This window comes from Pelodiscus sinensis, chromosome 15, assembly GCF_052426305.1.
Source record: "Pelodiscus sinensis isolate ZL-2025 chromosome 15, ASM5242630v1, whole genome shotgun sequence".
Classification (NCBI taxonomy): Eukaryota; Metazoa; Chordata; order Testudines; family Trionychidae; genus Pelodiscus; species Pelodiscus sinensis.
In genome coordinates this window covers 25,017,774-25,033,427 of record NC_143066.1, presented here as the reverse complement: position 1 = coordinate 25,033,427, position 15,654 = coordinate 25,017,774, and the positions used below count along the sequence as shown (strand labels likewise).

Genomic DNA, 15,654 nt, shown 5'->3' with positions numbered 1-15,654 from the left:
TTCAGAGGATTCTCTTTGAAGTGAAGTCTTAAAAGGTCTTTGAAGCAGGATGCAGGTAATCAAGTCATTGAGACAATGTCCTTTCTGGTTGAAATGGCAAGAAACTGTTTTTTCTTTGTGATCCTGTCTCATATCTGTTTTGTGGGCATTGATCCTTTGGCGAAGTGTCAGACGTTTGTCCAATGTACATAGCAGACGGACACTTTCGGCACATGATTGCATAAATTATATTTCTGGATGCGCAGGAATATGTGTTCTTGATCTTATAACTCACTTGGTTGGGTCCAATAATGGCATCAGCAGAGTGAATATGTGGACAAAGCTGGCAACAGGGTTTGTTGCAAGGGAAGGTACCAGGGTTGGTATTAGTGTGGTATGTCCTGTGGTTGTTGGTAAGAATCATCTTGAGGTTAGGTGGTTGTCTATAGGAGACTATGGGTCTGTCTCCCAGAGCCTCTCAGAGTTTAGTATCCTGTTATAGTATAGGCTGTAGTTTATTGATAATGTGTTGGACAGGTTTAAGTTGGGGGTTGTAGGTAATGACAAGTGGTGTTCTATTGTTGGTTTTCTTGGGTCTGTCTTGAAGTAGTTGGTTTCTAGGTATTCACCTGGCTCTTTCAATTTGCTTTTTTATTTCTCTGGGTGGGTAGTTGAGGTTTAGTGGTATAGTTTTTACCACTATACTTTGATACATCCTTAGTGTTACTATCAAGCTGTTTTAAAACATTAAATCTTTAATATTTTTCTTCTATTTTCTACAGTGTCTTCCCATTACCACTAGTAGTAGTAAAACCATTTTTCTTCCTCTCTTTTTAAAGGAAAGTCATATCTATTATTGACAAAACAATGAGGGAAATGATGGCTGAGAAATATTGATGTTTGCAGACAGACTGTTTGCAGGATGTTTTTGTGATGTTACTGATTCATCATGGCATTTTTTACACTTGTCAAAACAAATGCCACACCTACTTGATTTCAGACTTCCATCACACTACATTAATCATACCACTCATTATCTGACATATTTATAATGAAAAATATATTCATCCATGCACAATAACTATTTATTTTATTTAGAAGACATTTTGATTAACTACCTCATCCTGAAAAATTACCACTGATATGGACAATTGTTCGCATCCTTATTTTGACAGAATTGACAACTAGTTGGTCAGACAAAAAGCTTCACACAGAGAATACATTTTAGATAAAACAACGAAAGCCTTAGTGCAAATCTGATTTGGGGTCTATTAGGTTATGTAATTGTACCAACTGAGACCAGAAAAGTCACAATTTGTACTAAAAGACAGTGAAAGAGGCATGTCCTGATTTTCTAAGGTATGTATTTGGAAACATTTCCATTACCACCTATGGAAATTGTTTACCTTGTGTAAACTGGATGAACCACTCAGTGATTATCATTGCACCTACATTAAAATGACACACAAATGCAAGGCTGTTGCAGAATAATAATTAGCCTTTTCAGTGTACATTTACTGATAGGAACAGCAGCTGCATACAGTCTGTAATGATTTCACTGTCTTTAAGACACAAGAACAAATAACTGGCTGTCAATATAACACCAGAGATCAAGTCAATTGTAAGAGCTGGCCAAATGTAGATGCCCACACTGAGCTCTTCTGTCCCTAAACTATTACACATCACAAGCTGTCTCTCCCTTTCTTCAGGATGTTTAAATCGACTTCTCTTTTCCAACCCTCCAGACCATAAGCAAGTGTGCATTCATTTTTCCTCCCTCAGAAATGTTTGACCTTTTTGGGGGTAGGAGAGATTCATAAATTAGGGTGCACAGAGCCCTCTATTGTTGTCAGCACAGGGAAATTAGTAAGTCAATCCTAACAAAATCAATGTCTCTACACTAGGATCAGCAAAAACTGGCAATACTTGCACATCCCTGCCTGAAAGATAAGGCCCATGTCTCCCCCAACAACATTCTTCTTTATTCAGGATGTAAAAGCCTGACAACTATTCACTACTTGTTATTATAGTGGCTTCCCTTGGTTTTCCCCTGAGAGGCATTCATACACAGGCAAAAAGAAGGTCTCTGGGTGACACTGTGTGGGCTGAGAGAGATGAGTATGAATGGGATTGTTGTGGGAGGAGGGAAGGAACGGCCAAGTGGATGTATGGTGGGGAACACAAGTGGGCGAAGGGTGAGAAGAAGGGTAATAAGGCAGAGTCCAGAGGAAAAAGTATAGGATAAGTGCTCAGTGTCCAAGGTGATGCGGGGGAGGCACAGCCGCGGATGTGGATATGGGGGAGCAGGGTGGGAGTTCTGGGGTATCCCAGGGCGCTCAGCAGGAGCAGTGGGGAGTTGCAGCAGGGGAGAAGCGGTGGGCAGGAGGGCCACACCCCAGGGCTGTGGCGAGCGTGATAACGAGAAGGGGCGGCAGGGCTGGGAGGCGACGGCAAGGAGGGCGCAGCGGGGTTGGGGTGTCGGTGCTCGGGAGTCTCCCGAAGAGCAGGAGGCGCCCCCCGCCCTCCCCACCAGCAGACACACACCAGGGGAAGCCGGGGGCGGCCCTCAGCAAAAAGCCTCACACAGCAAGACCCGGTACAGGAGACGGGTCCCAGGCAACAGCCACCGCCTCGCTCCCGCGGCCTGGCGCCCACCTCCCCACCGACAACTCCGTCACTTACCGCCTCCCCCGCCCTCTTCGTCCATGGCGGGCGCCGGGAGCAGGACGCCGGGGCGCGACAGAGGCTGAGCGGGGCCCGGGGCTTTCCCTGGCAGATCCCGTCTGCCCCCTCACGCTCTCGCACAGCAGCTGCTCCGAGCTCAGCCGCGGCGACAGCAGCTGCTGCCTCACCCGTAGCCACCCGCCCCCTCTCATGTGACCCGCAAAGAGTGGGAGGGGAAGGCGGGCCCGGCCCAGCCCCGGGCTGCTTCATCCCCTCCCCTCGCACTGGGGCGGCCGCTTACTCCCCAGTGCGGCGCGGGGGTCCGAAGGAAGGGCTACCCCGCTGTCCAGGGATCCCGGCCAGCGGCAACAGGGCTCTGTTGTGTTACTCACTCTCCTTCCCCTTACGACAGTCACAGGCAGCTTCTCCCATAGCTGCCAAATTTTGCACAGCTCCATGTGAAAACTTACGTGCCACTTATGTCCTTCCCATAGGTAGTGTAGATGACCCTAAACTTCTGTTTAAGGTCCATTTATCTTGGCCCGCGGTTCCCTGTAAGCTGAGTGCTTGGGTAGCCACCCAGGAGGGATTCAGATGCAGCCCAGTTGATTAGCAGAGTGCTCAGGGCCAGCAACCTGTCTTTCACCTGGGTGGTGCATATCTACACATGCCTCAATGCACATGACAACAAATATTCTACACAGGGATGAAAAAAAATAGAGGTCACATTGCTTCATCCCCAAAGCAATGGCAGGGGAAGGAGGAAATGGTAGGGCTGCACAAAATGTGTTGGGTGCTGAAGAGCATCAGAGGAGTAAGTAGGGACTGAAGGAGGGAGGGAATGAATTGAAGCAATTGATTTTTTGGAAGGGGTAGCTAACCTCTTAGGGATACCAACCTTCCACAACTGTCCTGGAATATCCAAGAATTAAAGATTATGTCTTTAAAGGTTATATCCCTGGATGAAACCTCCAGGGATAGATCCAGCCAAAATTGGCAACGTTAAGGGCAGCTGGGTGTGTAGGGGTGTCCAATGGGGAGCAGAGATAAACTGGGACTTTGTGAAGGTAAAAGCAGATGACTTTTGTGTGAGCATCTGGGAATAACTAAATGATAACTGGAGAAGGGAAGCTGGAGATGCTGGAGGTTTCTTGGGAGGGGTGGGAGTAGCAAATTGAGATGGCTTGATCTATTGGGAAGGTTTGATAAGCTGGGGGTAGCTAGGTTTGCAGATGTGCCGGGGTGGCTGGAAGAGAGGTGGATGTGGATAATTTGGAAAAATGGCAGCTGAGATATTGGAAGTCAGGATTTGTAGAAGGTGAGGCCAGGTGGATAGAAGAGCAAACACTGGGGCTGTGTCTACATTGGCGCAATCTGCCTGTCTACACTGGCCGCGAGTTCTTGCGCAAGTACACTGACGTTCTACTGTATAAAATCAGGGCTTCTTGCACAAGAACTATAATTCTCCCGCTCAGGAATAAGCCCTCTTGCACAACTGTTCTTGCACAAGAGGCCAGTGTAGACAGGCAACATGAATTTCTTGTGCAAAAAAGCCCTATGGTTAAAATGGCCATCAGAGCTTTCTTGTGCAAGAGAACATCTACACTGGCATGAATGCTCTTGCGCAAAAGCACATCTCTTGCGCAAAAGCACATGCCAGTGTAGATGCTCTCTTCTGGAAGAGTTTTTGCACAAGAACTCTTCCACGAAAGAGTTCTTGCGCAAGAAGCTGTCAGTGTAGATGTATGGCTCTATGGTGACTCTCTCCTTGCTCAGATCCAGCAGGGGGAAGTGGTGAAAGGAGGCTGCTTCCCCAGCAGGCATTGCAGTAGCTGTGAAGGACAAGTGCGGGCCATTCCTACAGCCCAGTTGAATGTATAATACTCAATCTGGGATGCAAGACTCCATGAGGTTCACTTGATTTTAACATTTGCAGGACACCCTGCACAAATCAGAGGGGTTCATACTTTCAACACTGAAGGTGGGGTGGTTGTGTGGGTGCAAAGCATCTCTCTGTTTTGGTGTCCACAGAGGATTCCCTTATGTCAGGGAGCCTCTTTTTGACAGAGAGGAAGATTTTCTATGGTGTGAGTCACACATAGGATTGCCAGATGGTTTCAACAAAAATACCGGACACACTTGACATTACATCACAATCTACATTACATCTTATTTAGAAAATACCAGACATTTGTATTTTCTCATTTATATTTTCTCAATTTGTTTCCCGAACAGAAAGCTCAAATACTGGACTGTCCGGTTCAAAACTGGACACCTGGCAACCCTAATCACACATTTTGATATGTGAAGGAGGCTCATCTTTCTACATTTACAGGAGACATAGGACAAACAGGTAGCCTATACCAGTCTCCATGCTTTTGAGCAGACTCAAGCTGTTGTGGGATTTTTCAGGTCTCCAGAATCTCAGTCTTTTCAGAGATGCCACAGGAGGTAAAGCTGCTGCCTCCACTCCTAAAAGATAAACAGGACAATTCTGCCAAAATAGGACAGAATAATCATTTATGTATTTTTATGGAGGGAGGCAACTGTAGGGAAACGTGTCAGCCATGAGGAAAAGGCTTTTTAGTTTAGTAGGCTGGGACAAGCCAGTTTGCAGCCTATGAAGCTGTGCCAGTGGCACTAAACTCCTAATATTACTGTTTATAGGTGGTCATTATAGTCAATTTTGCTTGGAGCTGAAGTTTGGTTCGGACAACCTCTCTTCATAGGAACAGTTTTGCTCACTTAGATACCATATAACTCTCACCAATCCTTTAAAATAGTCCTCTTTTATGTTTTAATTACACATTATATTTTTTAATAACTTGGCACAAAAACAGTGGGATGATTACACAATACAATATTATGGCATTTAATTGGAAGGCGATACATCTTGAAAGTGTTTGCATTTCATAGTAGAAATTTAAGAAGCTCTTTAAAACTAGAAAGCAAATAAGTTTGAATAAAATGACTGGACCTTTGGACATTTTACAAGGTTGGCACATTATGACCATTTACAGCAGATGAGGAAGAAGGCCTTGGATTCTAATGCTGAGATTGTTCAATTTGTATTTCAGTATATTCATTGATTTCAGGCTTTTATTTTTTATTTATCATGAAGTACTCCTTTACATAACATTTCTTTCCTTATTGCTTGTGTTTGGCAAACTATTCTTTTCCCTTCATGCTGTTTCAGTTGACCTTAAAGTTAATACTGTATACCTTTTTTGCTGCAAGGTAAGCTCTAATACAAAATAAAATATATTATAATCACTGCCTCTAATTACAGAGAAGAGTAAGCCATAGCACAGTCCTCCTCCCATTAATTCAATGGCAAAACTCCCATCAACTTCAAAGGGGATAGGATTCTGGCTAAAAAGAAAACATTAACAAAGATAAACAATTTTATTTTATTGACTATTCTTTATCTTTGGAAGAGAATAGGGAATCCTCTAAGAACTCTGAGGTTAGCAAAGGTGGTCCCAAATAGTGACATTGATAGTATTTCCTGAGTTCTGAGGCTGTCCAGTTTCTCATTTGTCGTGTTTAGTCATTTTTTTTTTGTTTTGTATATTCTTACCTCTCTTTTGGTAATTACCACAGATTTTCTAGTATAATGAGCCAGGAAATCATTTGGTTTGATGTTTATCCCTGTTCAGAGAGTCAGGAGTCCAGGACAATAAATATGCACTACTTAAATCCCAGTATCAAAATGGGACTTGTGGCTCTCATAAGCCTTCAGTTAGCCATCTGTTTAGGTTACATCTTAACTCCTAGAACTTCTGCCGTTTTGGAAGCTTAGCCTTCAGCCCCTTTTTATTTTGAGACATTAAAAGGATTATCTACCTACCAGAGAAAATTAAAGAGGACAACATAGAATAATCAAGAAAACAATAATAGGTATTGAGTAAAAAGAATTTTCCCCTTTCTTTTTTAAATCAAATAATTGAGAGATAGAAAAGTCTTGTTAGATAATCACATTCTTTCATCTGCAAGTGTTGTTTCCTTTCTTGCTGTTTAACAATTATCACAAGTTCTGTTTAGCATCATGATAATTTTTCTACATACATAACAAAACTGAGCAAGATTAATCTTATTTTGATAAATTTCCTCTTGCAGCTAGCTACTTCTAAGTTTCCATTTTATGCTGTTAGATTTCTATAAACAATAGTTTGAGTCAAAAGTGTTAGCTCTAGGAATGTGCTTTAAAATGGACAATAATGGAAAATCATATGCTCTCCATACTAAAAGCATTAAGAATACTCAGAAATGTATTTTTGTAGGCAGAAAGGAACAAAACACTTTCCACTGTACTATCAGACAGAGTTCAGAATCAGAAGAAGGGACTTGAACTACTATTTCTTCTCTTTAACAACTGTGGGTACGTCTATACTGCAATGCTATTCTGGGATACCAGAGTATCTCAAAATAACTATCCCATGTCTTAGCAGAAACCCTGTTAATTCAGGCTCGCTATTCCAACATCTCTGTAAACCTCATTCTACGAGGAATAAGGGATGTTTCAGAACACTGCTTTATTTCAAAATTTAGCGCTATGTAGACACCGCCAAATGACTAAGCTATTTCAAAATAACATTGAGTTACCATGCAGTGTAGAGACAACCTGAGAGAGTAAAACCTTATTCAAGGGGCAGTCCTCCCTTAGGATATGTCTACACTACAGTGTTATTTCGAAATATCTTATAGTTAATTCGAAATAAGTTATTTCTAAATAATGCCTCTACACACAAAATGCATTTTCAAACAGCATTTTGCTATTTTGAAATAGCGCGTCCATACTGAGTGGACACTGAATTGCATTTAAGGCCGGCCGGAACCTGGTTCGGCAGGGCATCAGGTCAGGAGTTACTTTGTGTGGCTGCTGCCTGAGGCTGAGACCTGTGCTTAAAGGGATCCACCCTGGACAGCCGGTTCTCAGCTTTCCCTGCTTGCTTGCCTACCTCGATGAGGGACAGCAAAGCATTTTGTCTCTGCGTGCTCTGGTTGCCCTCACTCAGTACACCACAGCACTATGCAACATGGAGCCAGAGCTGCCCCTGGGCACTCTGGTGCTTCTCGTGGACGCATTGCTGTGACCCTGCCTGCGCTTTCTGCTGTCAGTATCCAGGAGGCCCTGCAGGAGAGCTTCCACTCTCAGGAGCACTAAGAGCCTCCCTAGTCTGCCACACTGGGGGCTTGTGCCTCATTCCTCCTTCACATCCTTCCCCTTACCCCTCCCTAACCTTCCTTCCTGATGTCAAATAAAATACATGTATTTTCATGAACACAAACTCTCATTATTTAACAAAACTGGGGGGAGGGAATGAAACTCTGGTGAGACTGGGGAAAGGAGGCGAGAGAGGGGAGAAGAGAAGGTGGGAGAGGGGAGGGGAAAGCAAGGGGAAGAAGGGGGAGGGGAAGCTCGGGGCTGGGGGTCTCGCCGGACCAACTTGATTTTCATGCAAACCTGCTCCCGGGTTCGCATGTGGCCTTTGGTGGCCAGGCTGGCAGCTATCCTGCCATAGATGGCCGCATTCCTCCATCTAGTGCAGAGATCATGGACATTGGGGGCATCCCCCCGTAGAAGAGTCTTTCGGGGTCCCCAAAGGGCACCCCGCGCTCGCTCCCCCAGTACTGTGCTCCCCTCACCCTGTAGACTGCCGTTTGGCGTTCTTAGCCAGTCACAGTCCTAACCCACGGGGTCTCATAAGAACATAAGAACGGCTGTACTGGGTCAGACCAAAGGTCCTTCAAGCCCAGTATCCTGTCTACCGACAGTGGCCAGCACCAGGTGCCCCAGAGAGGGTGGATCGAAGACAATGATCAAGCGATTTGTCTCCTGCCATCTCTCTCCAGCCTCTGACAAACAGAGGCCAAGGACACCATTTTATCCCCTGGCTAATAGCCTTTTATGGACCTAACCTCCATGAAATTATCTAGCTTCTCTTTAAACTCTATTTTAGTCCTAGCCTTCACAGCCTCCTCTGTCTGTCTCTTCTCAGACAGAGGCCTCCTGAACTCTCGTAGCGGGGAGAGGGGGGTCCGGGCCCACCCACTCTCACGGACCCCAGCCCAGGGCCCTAAGGACTCGGAACACTTGTGGCGTCCGGTCCGGCTGGCGGGGTGTCTGCCGAAATGCGCCAGCCCGCAGGCTCCCTTTGCCCGCCCTGGGCTACTTCCTCTCCCTGCTCGTCCATCACGTCTGTGCGGGGGCTTACCTCCGCGGCTTGGGTCCCATCCGCTGCGTTGCAGTGCGGGGGGGCTCTCTCCGGGCCTCTCCCCTTCCCGCTGTTCCTCCATGTTTTAAACCCGCCCGCCACTTATTGCCGGGGGGGGCTCTGCCCCCAGTGCATGAGGCTACTTCCGGCTGGGTGGTGTACCCGCCTGGTAGCCCTGCACCTGGGGTGACGTCCTTGGCCAGCCCGGGCGCCTTGCCGTGGCTGCCGCCCTGGAGCAGCCGGCACACCGCCGATCGCCGGTTTCTGGGGCGTCTCGGCTCGCCGATCGCAGGGCAGCCGATCCCGGCGCACCCGGCTCCTGCCCACACGCCGCCACTCGCTCTGGAGTGTCCGGCTCCCGCCCGCCAGCCACCACGTATGCGGCTTCCAAGGGGACCGGAGTGCGGGGCGCCTCTGCCCTGTCACACCCCCCCAAACCTGAATAAAGTCCACGATCTCCACTCCAGACCAGGAAGGCGCCTACCTTCTCCGGGCCCTGGCAGGCTCCTGGGAGCTGGCAGACTGCTCCTGGGTAGCGGTGGAGGGCTGGCTGCCAGTGGCTTACTGGCTCATGTTTTGGAGCCACTGGATATGGGGCAGTGACTGCTGGCGCTGGGCTGGCAGGCTTGGAGCTGGTATAGGCACTGTGGCCAGAGTTAACCCCTTTAAGGGCTCTGGGGAGTGGGGAGGGAGAGGAGTGTTCTTGGTTGAGGCTGGAGTGGCCACCAGGACACCCTGGGAAGGCTGAAGGCCCCCTATTTCAAAATAAGTGTCTACACAGCACTTATTTTGAAATAGCTATTTCGAATTTGGCGTTATTCCTTGTGGAATGAGGTTTACCACATTCAAAATAAGTGCTCCGCTATTTCGAATTAATTTCAAAATAGCGGTTTGGCTGTGCAGATACTAGTAAAGTTATTTTGAAATAACGGCAGTTATTTTGAAATAACTCTGCTGTGTAGACATATCCTTACATAAGTAATCCCATTGCATCTCTGTTCATGTAACATGTTATCACTCATGTGCAGGATCAGGTCCTTTGTAGCAACTCCACTGAAGCCAGTAAGAGTTTTAACATTAACTAGAAGGAGACCAATATATCCCCTAGCCCAGGCCTACACTAGGTCTTATTTCGAAATAACCTCCCCGAGGTCAAATTTATAAGCAGATCGTCCACACTAGCAAGCCCGTTATTTCAAAATATGTACTCCTGCTTTTCATCGAGAATAATGCTAATTCCGAAATAGTTATTTCAAAATAACAGTAGTGTGCATACTCAAGTGCCACTATTTCAAAGTAATTTCTTCTCAGAGTAATTCAAACTAATTACTTTCTTGTGTTTCCTGGGGCTCTAAGTCCGAGGTAGTGCATCCACATTAACAGACCCTGCCTTGGACTAATTTTGAGGCTTTCCCATAGTGTGGATGTTCCAATTCAAATATGTTAAATTGGGAGTTAAGTCAAATTTACTAATTTTTAAATAGTTTCTTAGTGTAGACATGGCCCTAGTGAATATAGATATCCCAAGTATTCACTAAACCAGAATTATTTTAATTTATTTATTTCAGTCAATTAAGTTACTCACATGATTTAATAAGTCGTACACTTCATGGTCTTATATTACTCTTATTATTGTTAAAAAATAAGAAAAAGAGTTTTATTTCAAACTAACCAGTTATGTTAAAAGATCCCACTGCCTCAAGTCTATATAAATAAGAAGCTTAATTTTTTTTTAAGTACCACTGCATGCTAGATTCCAGACAGGAAAGTCTTAGTTCATTATTATCTGTCTTTTTCTTATTTCTTCATCAGTAGTTGAACTATCTGGCATTTATCAACCTCTGCAGCAAACTGGGTCACTTCCTCTTTTTGGGAGATGAGATTTAATACTTGCTTATTTATTGGTTTTCTAAGCAGTAAAACAAGATGGTTATTCACATTCTCATTCCCACAGTGGGCCCGATCCTTATTTTAAAAATTTCCACAGACCCCCTGCAGCACCATCACAGACCACCAGGGGTCCACAGACCACAGTTTGGGAACCATTGCCCTAGACACACATGTGGGAAGGCAGTGGGCTGTGGGGGGCTGTACACTTCTCACTTGGCTTTTCTTACTCCCGACTCCATGGTGGGACACCTTCCCACTACAGGCCACCACTAAGGTGGCAGGGGTCATGGACACACACAGCAGTGCCACATACAACACAGGCTCATCCCCAAATTCCTGAGGCAGCATCCACTCCCGGAAAGTGCAGTGAGGCAGAGAACACCAAGCCCCTGCATGGGAACCTGCTAGGGGGAGGAAGAGGAGAGGACCTCAATAGCACTCTCTCCAGCAAGTGGCATCTGCCATTCACACACACCTCCCCCAACATCCTTCCCCCAGCAGGCAGGGATAGTTCTCTCCTTGTGGAAGGCTGCCACTGCCAGACCTGGCATGTGTGTAGCACAGAGGGAAGGCAAGTTGCCTCATCCCCTCCTCCCACCCACAAGCTCCTGGCCTGGCCAGCACCTTCCCATGCCTGCTTGTCCCTGGGACATGGGGGTAGCGAGGTTCCCCTGGGACATCTATGCCCCTGCAGGAAAGTGCCTGCTGCTTAGGCCACAGATAGCCTTGCTTGAAGCACATTGCCATAGATAGACCTTTCAGTGTTGCCTCACACATTAGGGCTAGGCTTCATGCACAGTGTCTCCTGAGATGACTGCCCTTCTCTTTGTTCTTCACAACAGGACCAGCTGTGAGTGGGGCACGAGCCACACTCCCTCACCAGTCTCCTGACCCCACAAGACCCGCAGGTGCCAGCAACCCCAGGAAGACCTCAAATGAGAACACACTGCCTGCCTGTCTGCCCTGCAGCAGTCTCTGGAGCGGTAGGACAAGGGTTGGAAACAGACCTGGAGCTGCACCGCACCGCACCGCACCGCACCACACCACACTACCTGGCAGGAGCTGTCCATACAGAACTGTAGCATGTGCACAGTATATACACTGCCTGATAGCTGCCATTGAGCAGTCCAGCAGCCGTTTCCCCGCCCCCCCCCCACCCAAACACAACCACTCCTGCCCCTGCTCCTCCAGCTTCTCTTCCTAGGCTCCCCCCTATGGCTGTCACGGGCCCCACACACAAGGCAGTGGGATCACTGGAGGCAGGCACCAATCTCAGCCCCATCTATGAGCCCCTCCTCCCGCTTTCACTTTCCTCCCCCCCTCAGTCATATATAGATCCCAATTAAAAATAACAATTTATTGTTCCAAAACAAGAAGTCTGGTTTATTTGGTCTACAGAGGAGAGGAGAGGAGGAAGTTGGGATGGGAAGGGAGAGGTATGGAAGGAAAGGCACAGAGGGGAAATGCAGAGGCCTCTTTTGGGGAGGCCCAGGGGAGAGTGTTACAGCTGGCCTTCTTTGAAACCCTCCCAGATGCACACAGCCCCCTGATGGGCCAGCCAGATGGCAGCTGTGCGCAGCTACTCAAAGACCATTGTGAGCTGCTCAGCCTCTGTCCCCAACCCTGGCAGGAATGTCTCCCCCTTATTCTTGCACAGGTTGTGCAGGATACAGCAGGCCACCCACCACCTGCGGGACTTCCATTCACTGAGGTCCAGGCACTGGAATCTCTTTTTGAGGTGACGGAAGGTGCCCTCCACCACGATGCAGGCCTAGCACTGAAGTGTTCCTTGGTGGGGTCCAGTTGTCCTGTGTAGGGCTTCTTTAGCCAGGGGAACAAGGGATAGGCTGCATCGCCCGAGATGAACATGGGTATGTCCATGTCCCTGACCCTGATGATGTGGTCAGTGGAAATGTGCCAGCGTGCATCTTCTGGAAGAGGCTTGAGTTCCTGAATATGTGGGCATTGTGTGCCTTTCCTGACCACCCGATGTTAATGTCAGAGAACTGGCCTCTGTGGTCCACAAGGGCCTGCAGCATGACTGAAAAGTATCCCTTCTAGTTTATGTAATCGGCCTCCACTCAGTATGGATGCACTATTTTGACACAGATCTGTGCTGTTTCGATGGGCATCTGTAGTGTAGAAATGCTATTTCAAAATAGCTATTTTGGGAGTTATTCTGAAATAGCTTATTTCAAAATAAGCACATAATGTAAACATACCCTTAGAGACTAATTTACAGAAAATCATATTTGCTAGTTGTCTAGGTAATTTCAGGTGTGCTTTCATCGAGTCAAAATAACAACATAAAAACAATATGGAAAGTCTGAGATTTAATGTACAGAGAAGAAGCTGTTTCACGAGAACGTCCCACATGTAAAACAAATTAAGACCATCAATCTAAGCATAATGCCATGCTTTGAAATGTACCTTATACCAGGACAAAGTATAAAGTGTGTCCAACTTAAAATTACTACAGAAGACACTTTCAGAAGTGTCCATGGGGCAACCCGGAAGGGGTAGGCCAGGTGCTGTGAAAAGATGCCAATATGTTTTTTTACACAACAAAGTAATTAAAATGTAATAATAATTAACTGCATACAACATTATCCAAAGATTATCCTAGAAGGCAACACTAGTAAAATTTGCAATAACACTAACATTTTGAGAACACTTGTAACATTTGTAATAATTACAACACTAACACTAAACATAGGGCACTACAAAATAATACTTAGTCCTGCCATGAGTGTAGGGGACTAGACTAAATGACTTTGAGGCCCCTTCTATGATTCCATGAAATAGTATCAGAGTTCCTGTTTTTCCTTCCACCCACACTAAGTATATTCAGTTATGTTTTATGGGTTATAAAAGGATTTCCCCACTTGGCTATAAAAATGGCATCTAGATATTTTTATCAAAACCAGTTATAAAGAAATAGATTGGTTATTGGGAATTCAAAGGGATCCTATGTCTCCCACAATGCACTAGAAGCACAAAGAGCTGCGAGCCCTTTCAGCTGTTTCTATTTAAAGAGTTCTTGTGTTCCTCATGCTTGCACAGCTAGGCAAGCTTTGCCTGACAGGCACTGGAAGGTGCCAGCCCTTTAAATAGAAACACTTAAAAGGGCTTGCAGCTCCCCCAGCCTCTAATGCAGTTGCTAGAGAGTCAGAGATTCTTTTAAGTGCTCCTATTAAGGCTTGTTGCCTTCCCTGCACCTGTGAGGCATCTATTGCCCCTCAACCCCAGGGAACAGGACAGCCCTTTAAATAGGAACAGCTGGTGTCTCTGGCAACTTGCTAGAGGAGCTGGGAGCTGCAGCCCTCTCAGCTGTTTCTATTTAAAGTGCTCTCCTGTTCCCCTCAGCTGCTAGGTAAAGCGCTGCCTAGCAGGCAGGGGGAAGGGGCCAGCCCTTTAAATAGAAATAGCTGAAAGGGCTCACAGCTCCCTGGGCCTCTGCCAGCCTTTTCCACTGTTCCTACTTAAAGGGCTTGAGCCTTCCCCACTGCTGCTAGGCAACATGTTGCCTAGCAACCCCTGGGACCAGGAGAGCACTTGAAATAGAAACAGCTGTAAGGGGTTGCAGCTCCCCTCACCTCTAGCTCATTGCCAACCTGTGATCCCTTTCAGCTGTTTCTAGTTAAAAGGCTGGTCCCTCTTGTCAGGCAACAGTTGGGGGGAGCAGAAGAGCCCTTTAAATAGAAATATCTGAGCAGGCTCACAGCTGCCCTGCCTCTAGCACATTGTTAGGGAGCCAGAGACATCAACCCTTTCAACTGTTTCTATTTAAAGGACTTGTGCCTTCCCCTCGCCTGCTACCCAAGGCTGGGGAAGCGGGGAGCCCTTCAAACAGAAGCAATTAGAAGGGTTCTTGCCCCTCTCCCGTTCCAAGGCAACAAGCTAGGGGGCGGGGCCTGAAACTGCATCAGGGCCAGATCAAAGCCCTAGGCAGGCGGGATCCTTGAGAGGCTTTTGCCCATCCCGGGCTAGCTGAACTAGCTATGCCACATTGTCAGTCTACATTTTTAACTTGGCTATTGTTTGAAGTATACTTTTTGGCTATTTTAATACTGTCCTTCTCCCAAAACCATTTTAGAGGTGTCACCAACTATTAGGAATTAATATATTTATATTCCACTACAATGCACTTTTTTGATTTTCCATTTTTATTTCTCTTTGTATGCACTCACTCAGGTTTGACAGGGCAGGGATATCTCTTTTGTTTTGGGGTTTATAAAACTTTCCTTTTTTTGGTCTAGGATGGCCCCTTAGGCTGAGCCTGGGACCTACCCTGGAAATAGCCAAAGGAGCACAGAAGGGGGAAGCAAACACTGCCCAGAGGGGGGCTGATTTACTCCAGGCCCATCATCACCACCAGAAGAGGGAGTGTTAAGTCTGGTGAGCCAAAGGAGGTGCCTTACTACATCTCTTTATCCATCATGTGCTCTCACTTTCATGCAGGGATTTGGAGCAAACAAATTTGTGAATTGCTCCACTCTGGCACCAATAGTGACTGCTCCAGCTCTGCTCCAACTGCGCTCTGACTCAAATTAATTTTTAACTAAATAAAAAAGTGCATATCATAATTTTGAAAAAAAAATTATTCAGTTTTAAAACAATTTAAATGTTATCAACAATGATACAAACTAGAATCATTCATAATTCAATCTGTAAAAAATTATTGCAGCAATCAAGTCATCTTTCATAGCCTGCTGCAGATCATTTAAAATTAACTTTAAAGCTGAAAACAGTTGCTCTACACTAGCTTGAGTTGTTGGCATGCTCGAAGCAATTCTACAGGCAGCCTGAATACGGTGTGGGTAGCTGTGAATGGCCTCACCAGACTAACATGGCTACATTTCTATCACTAGTCTGCCTAGAGGAGAGGTTTTAAAGGTCCTCA

The 15,654-nt window shown here is 46.3% G+C and overlaps 1 protein-coding gene across 1 annotated transcript in view; it reads right to left on the bottom strand.

The window, feature by feature from the left end:
- Positions 1-2,868, bottom strand: part of CYTH3 (cytohesin 3) — a 100,143-nt gene extending 97,275 nt beyond the window's left edge. The window contains exon 1 of the mRNA XM_075899501.2: positions 2,662-2,868. Within this exon, the coding sequence (XP_075755616.1) occupies positions 2,662-2,686 (25 nt within the window). The 5' untranslated portion in view covers positions 2,687-2,868. The remainder of the gene's footprint in view (positions 1-2,661) is intronic.
- Positions 2,869-15,654: the final 12,786 nt, after the last annotated feature.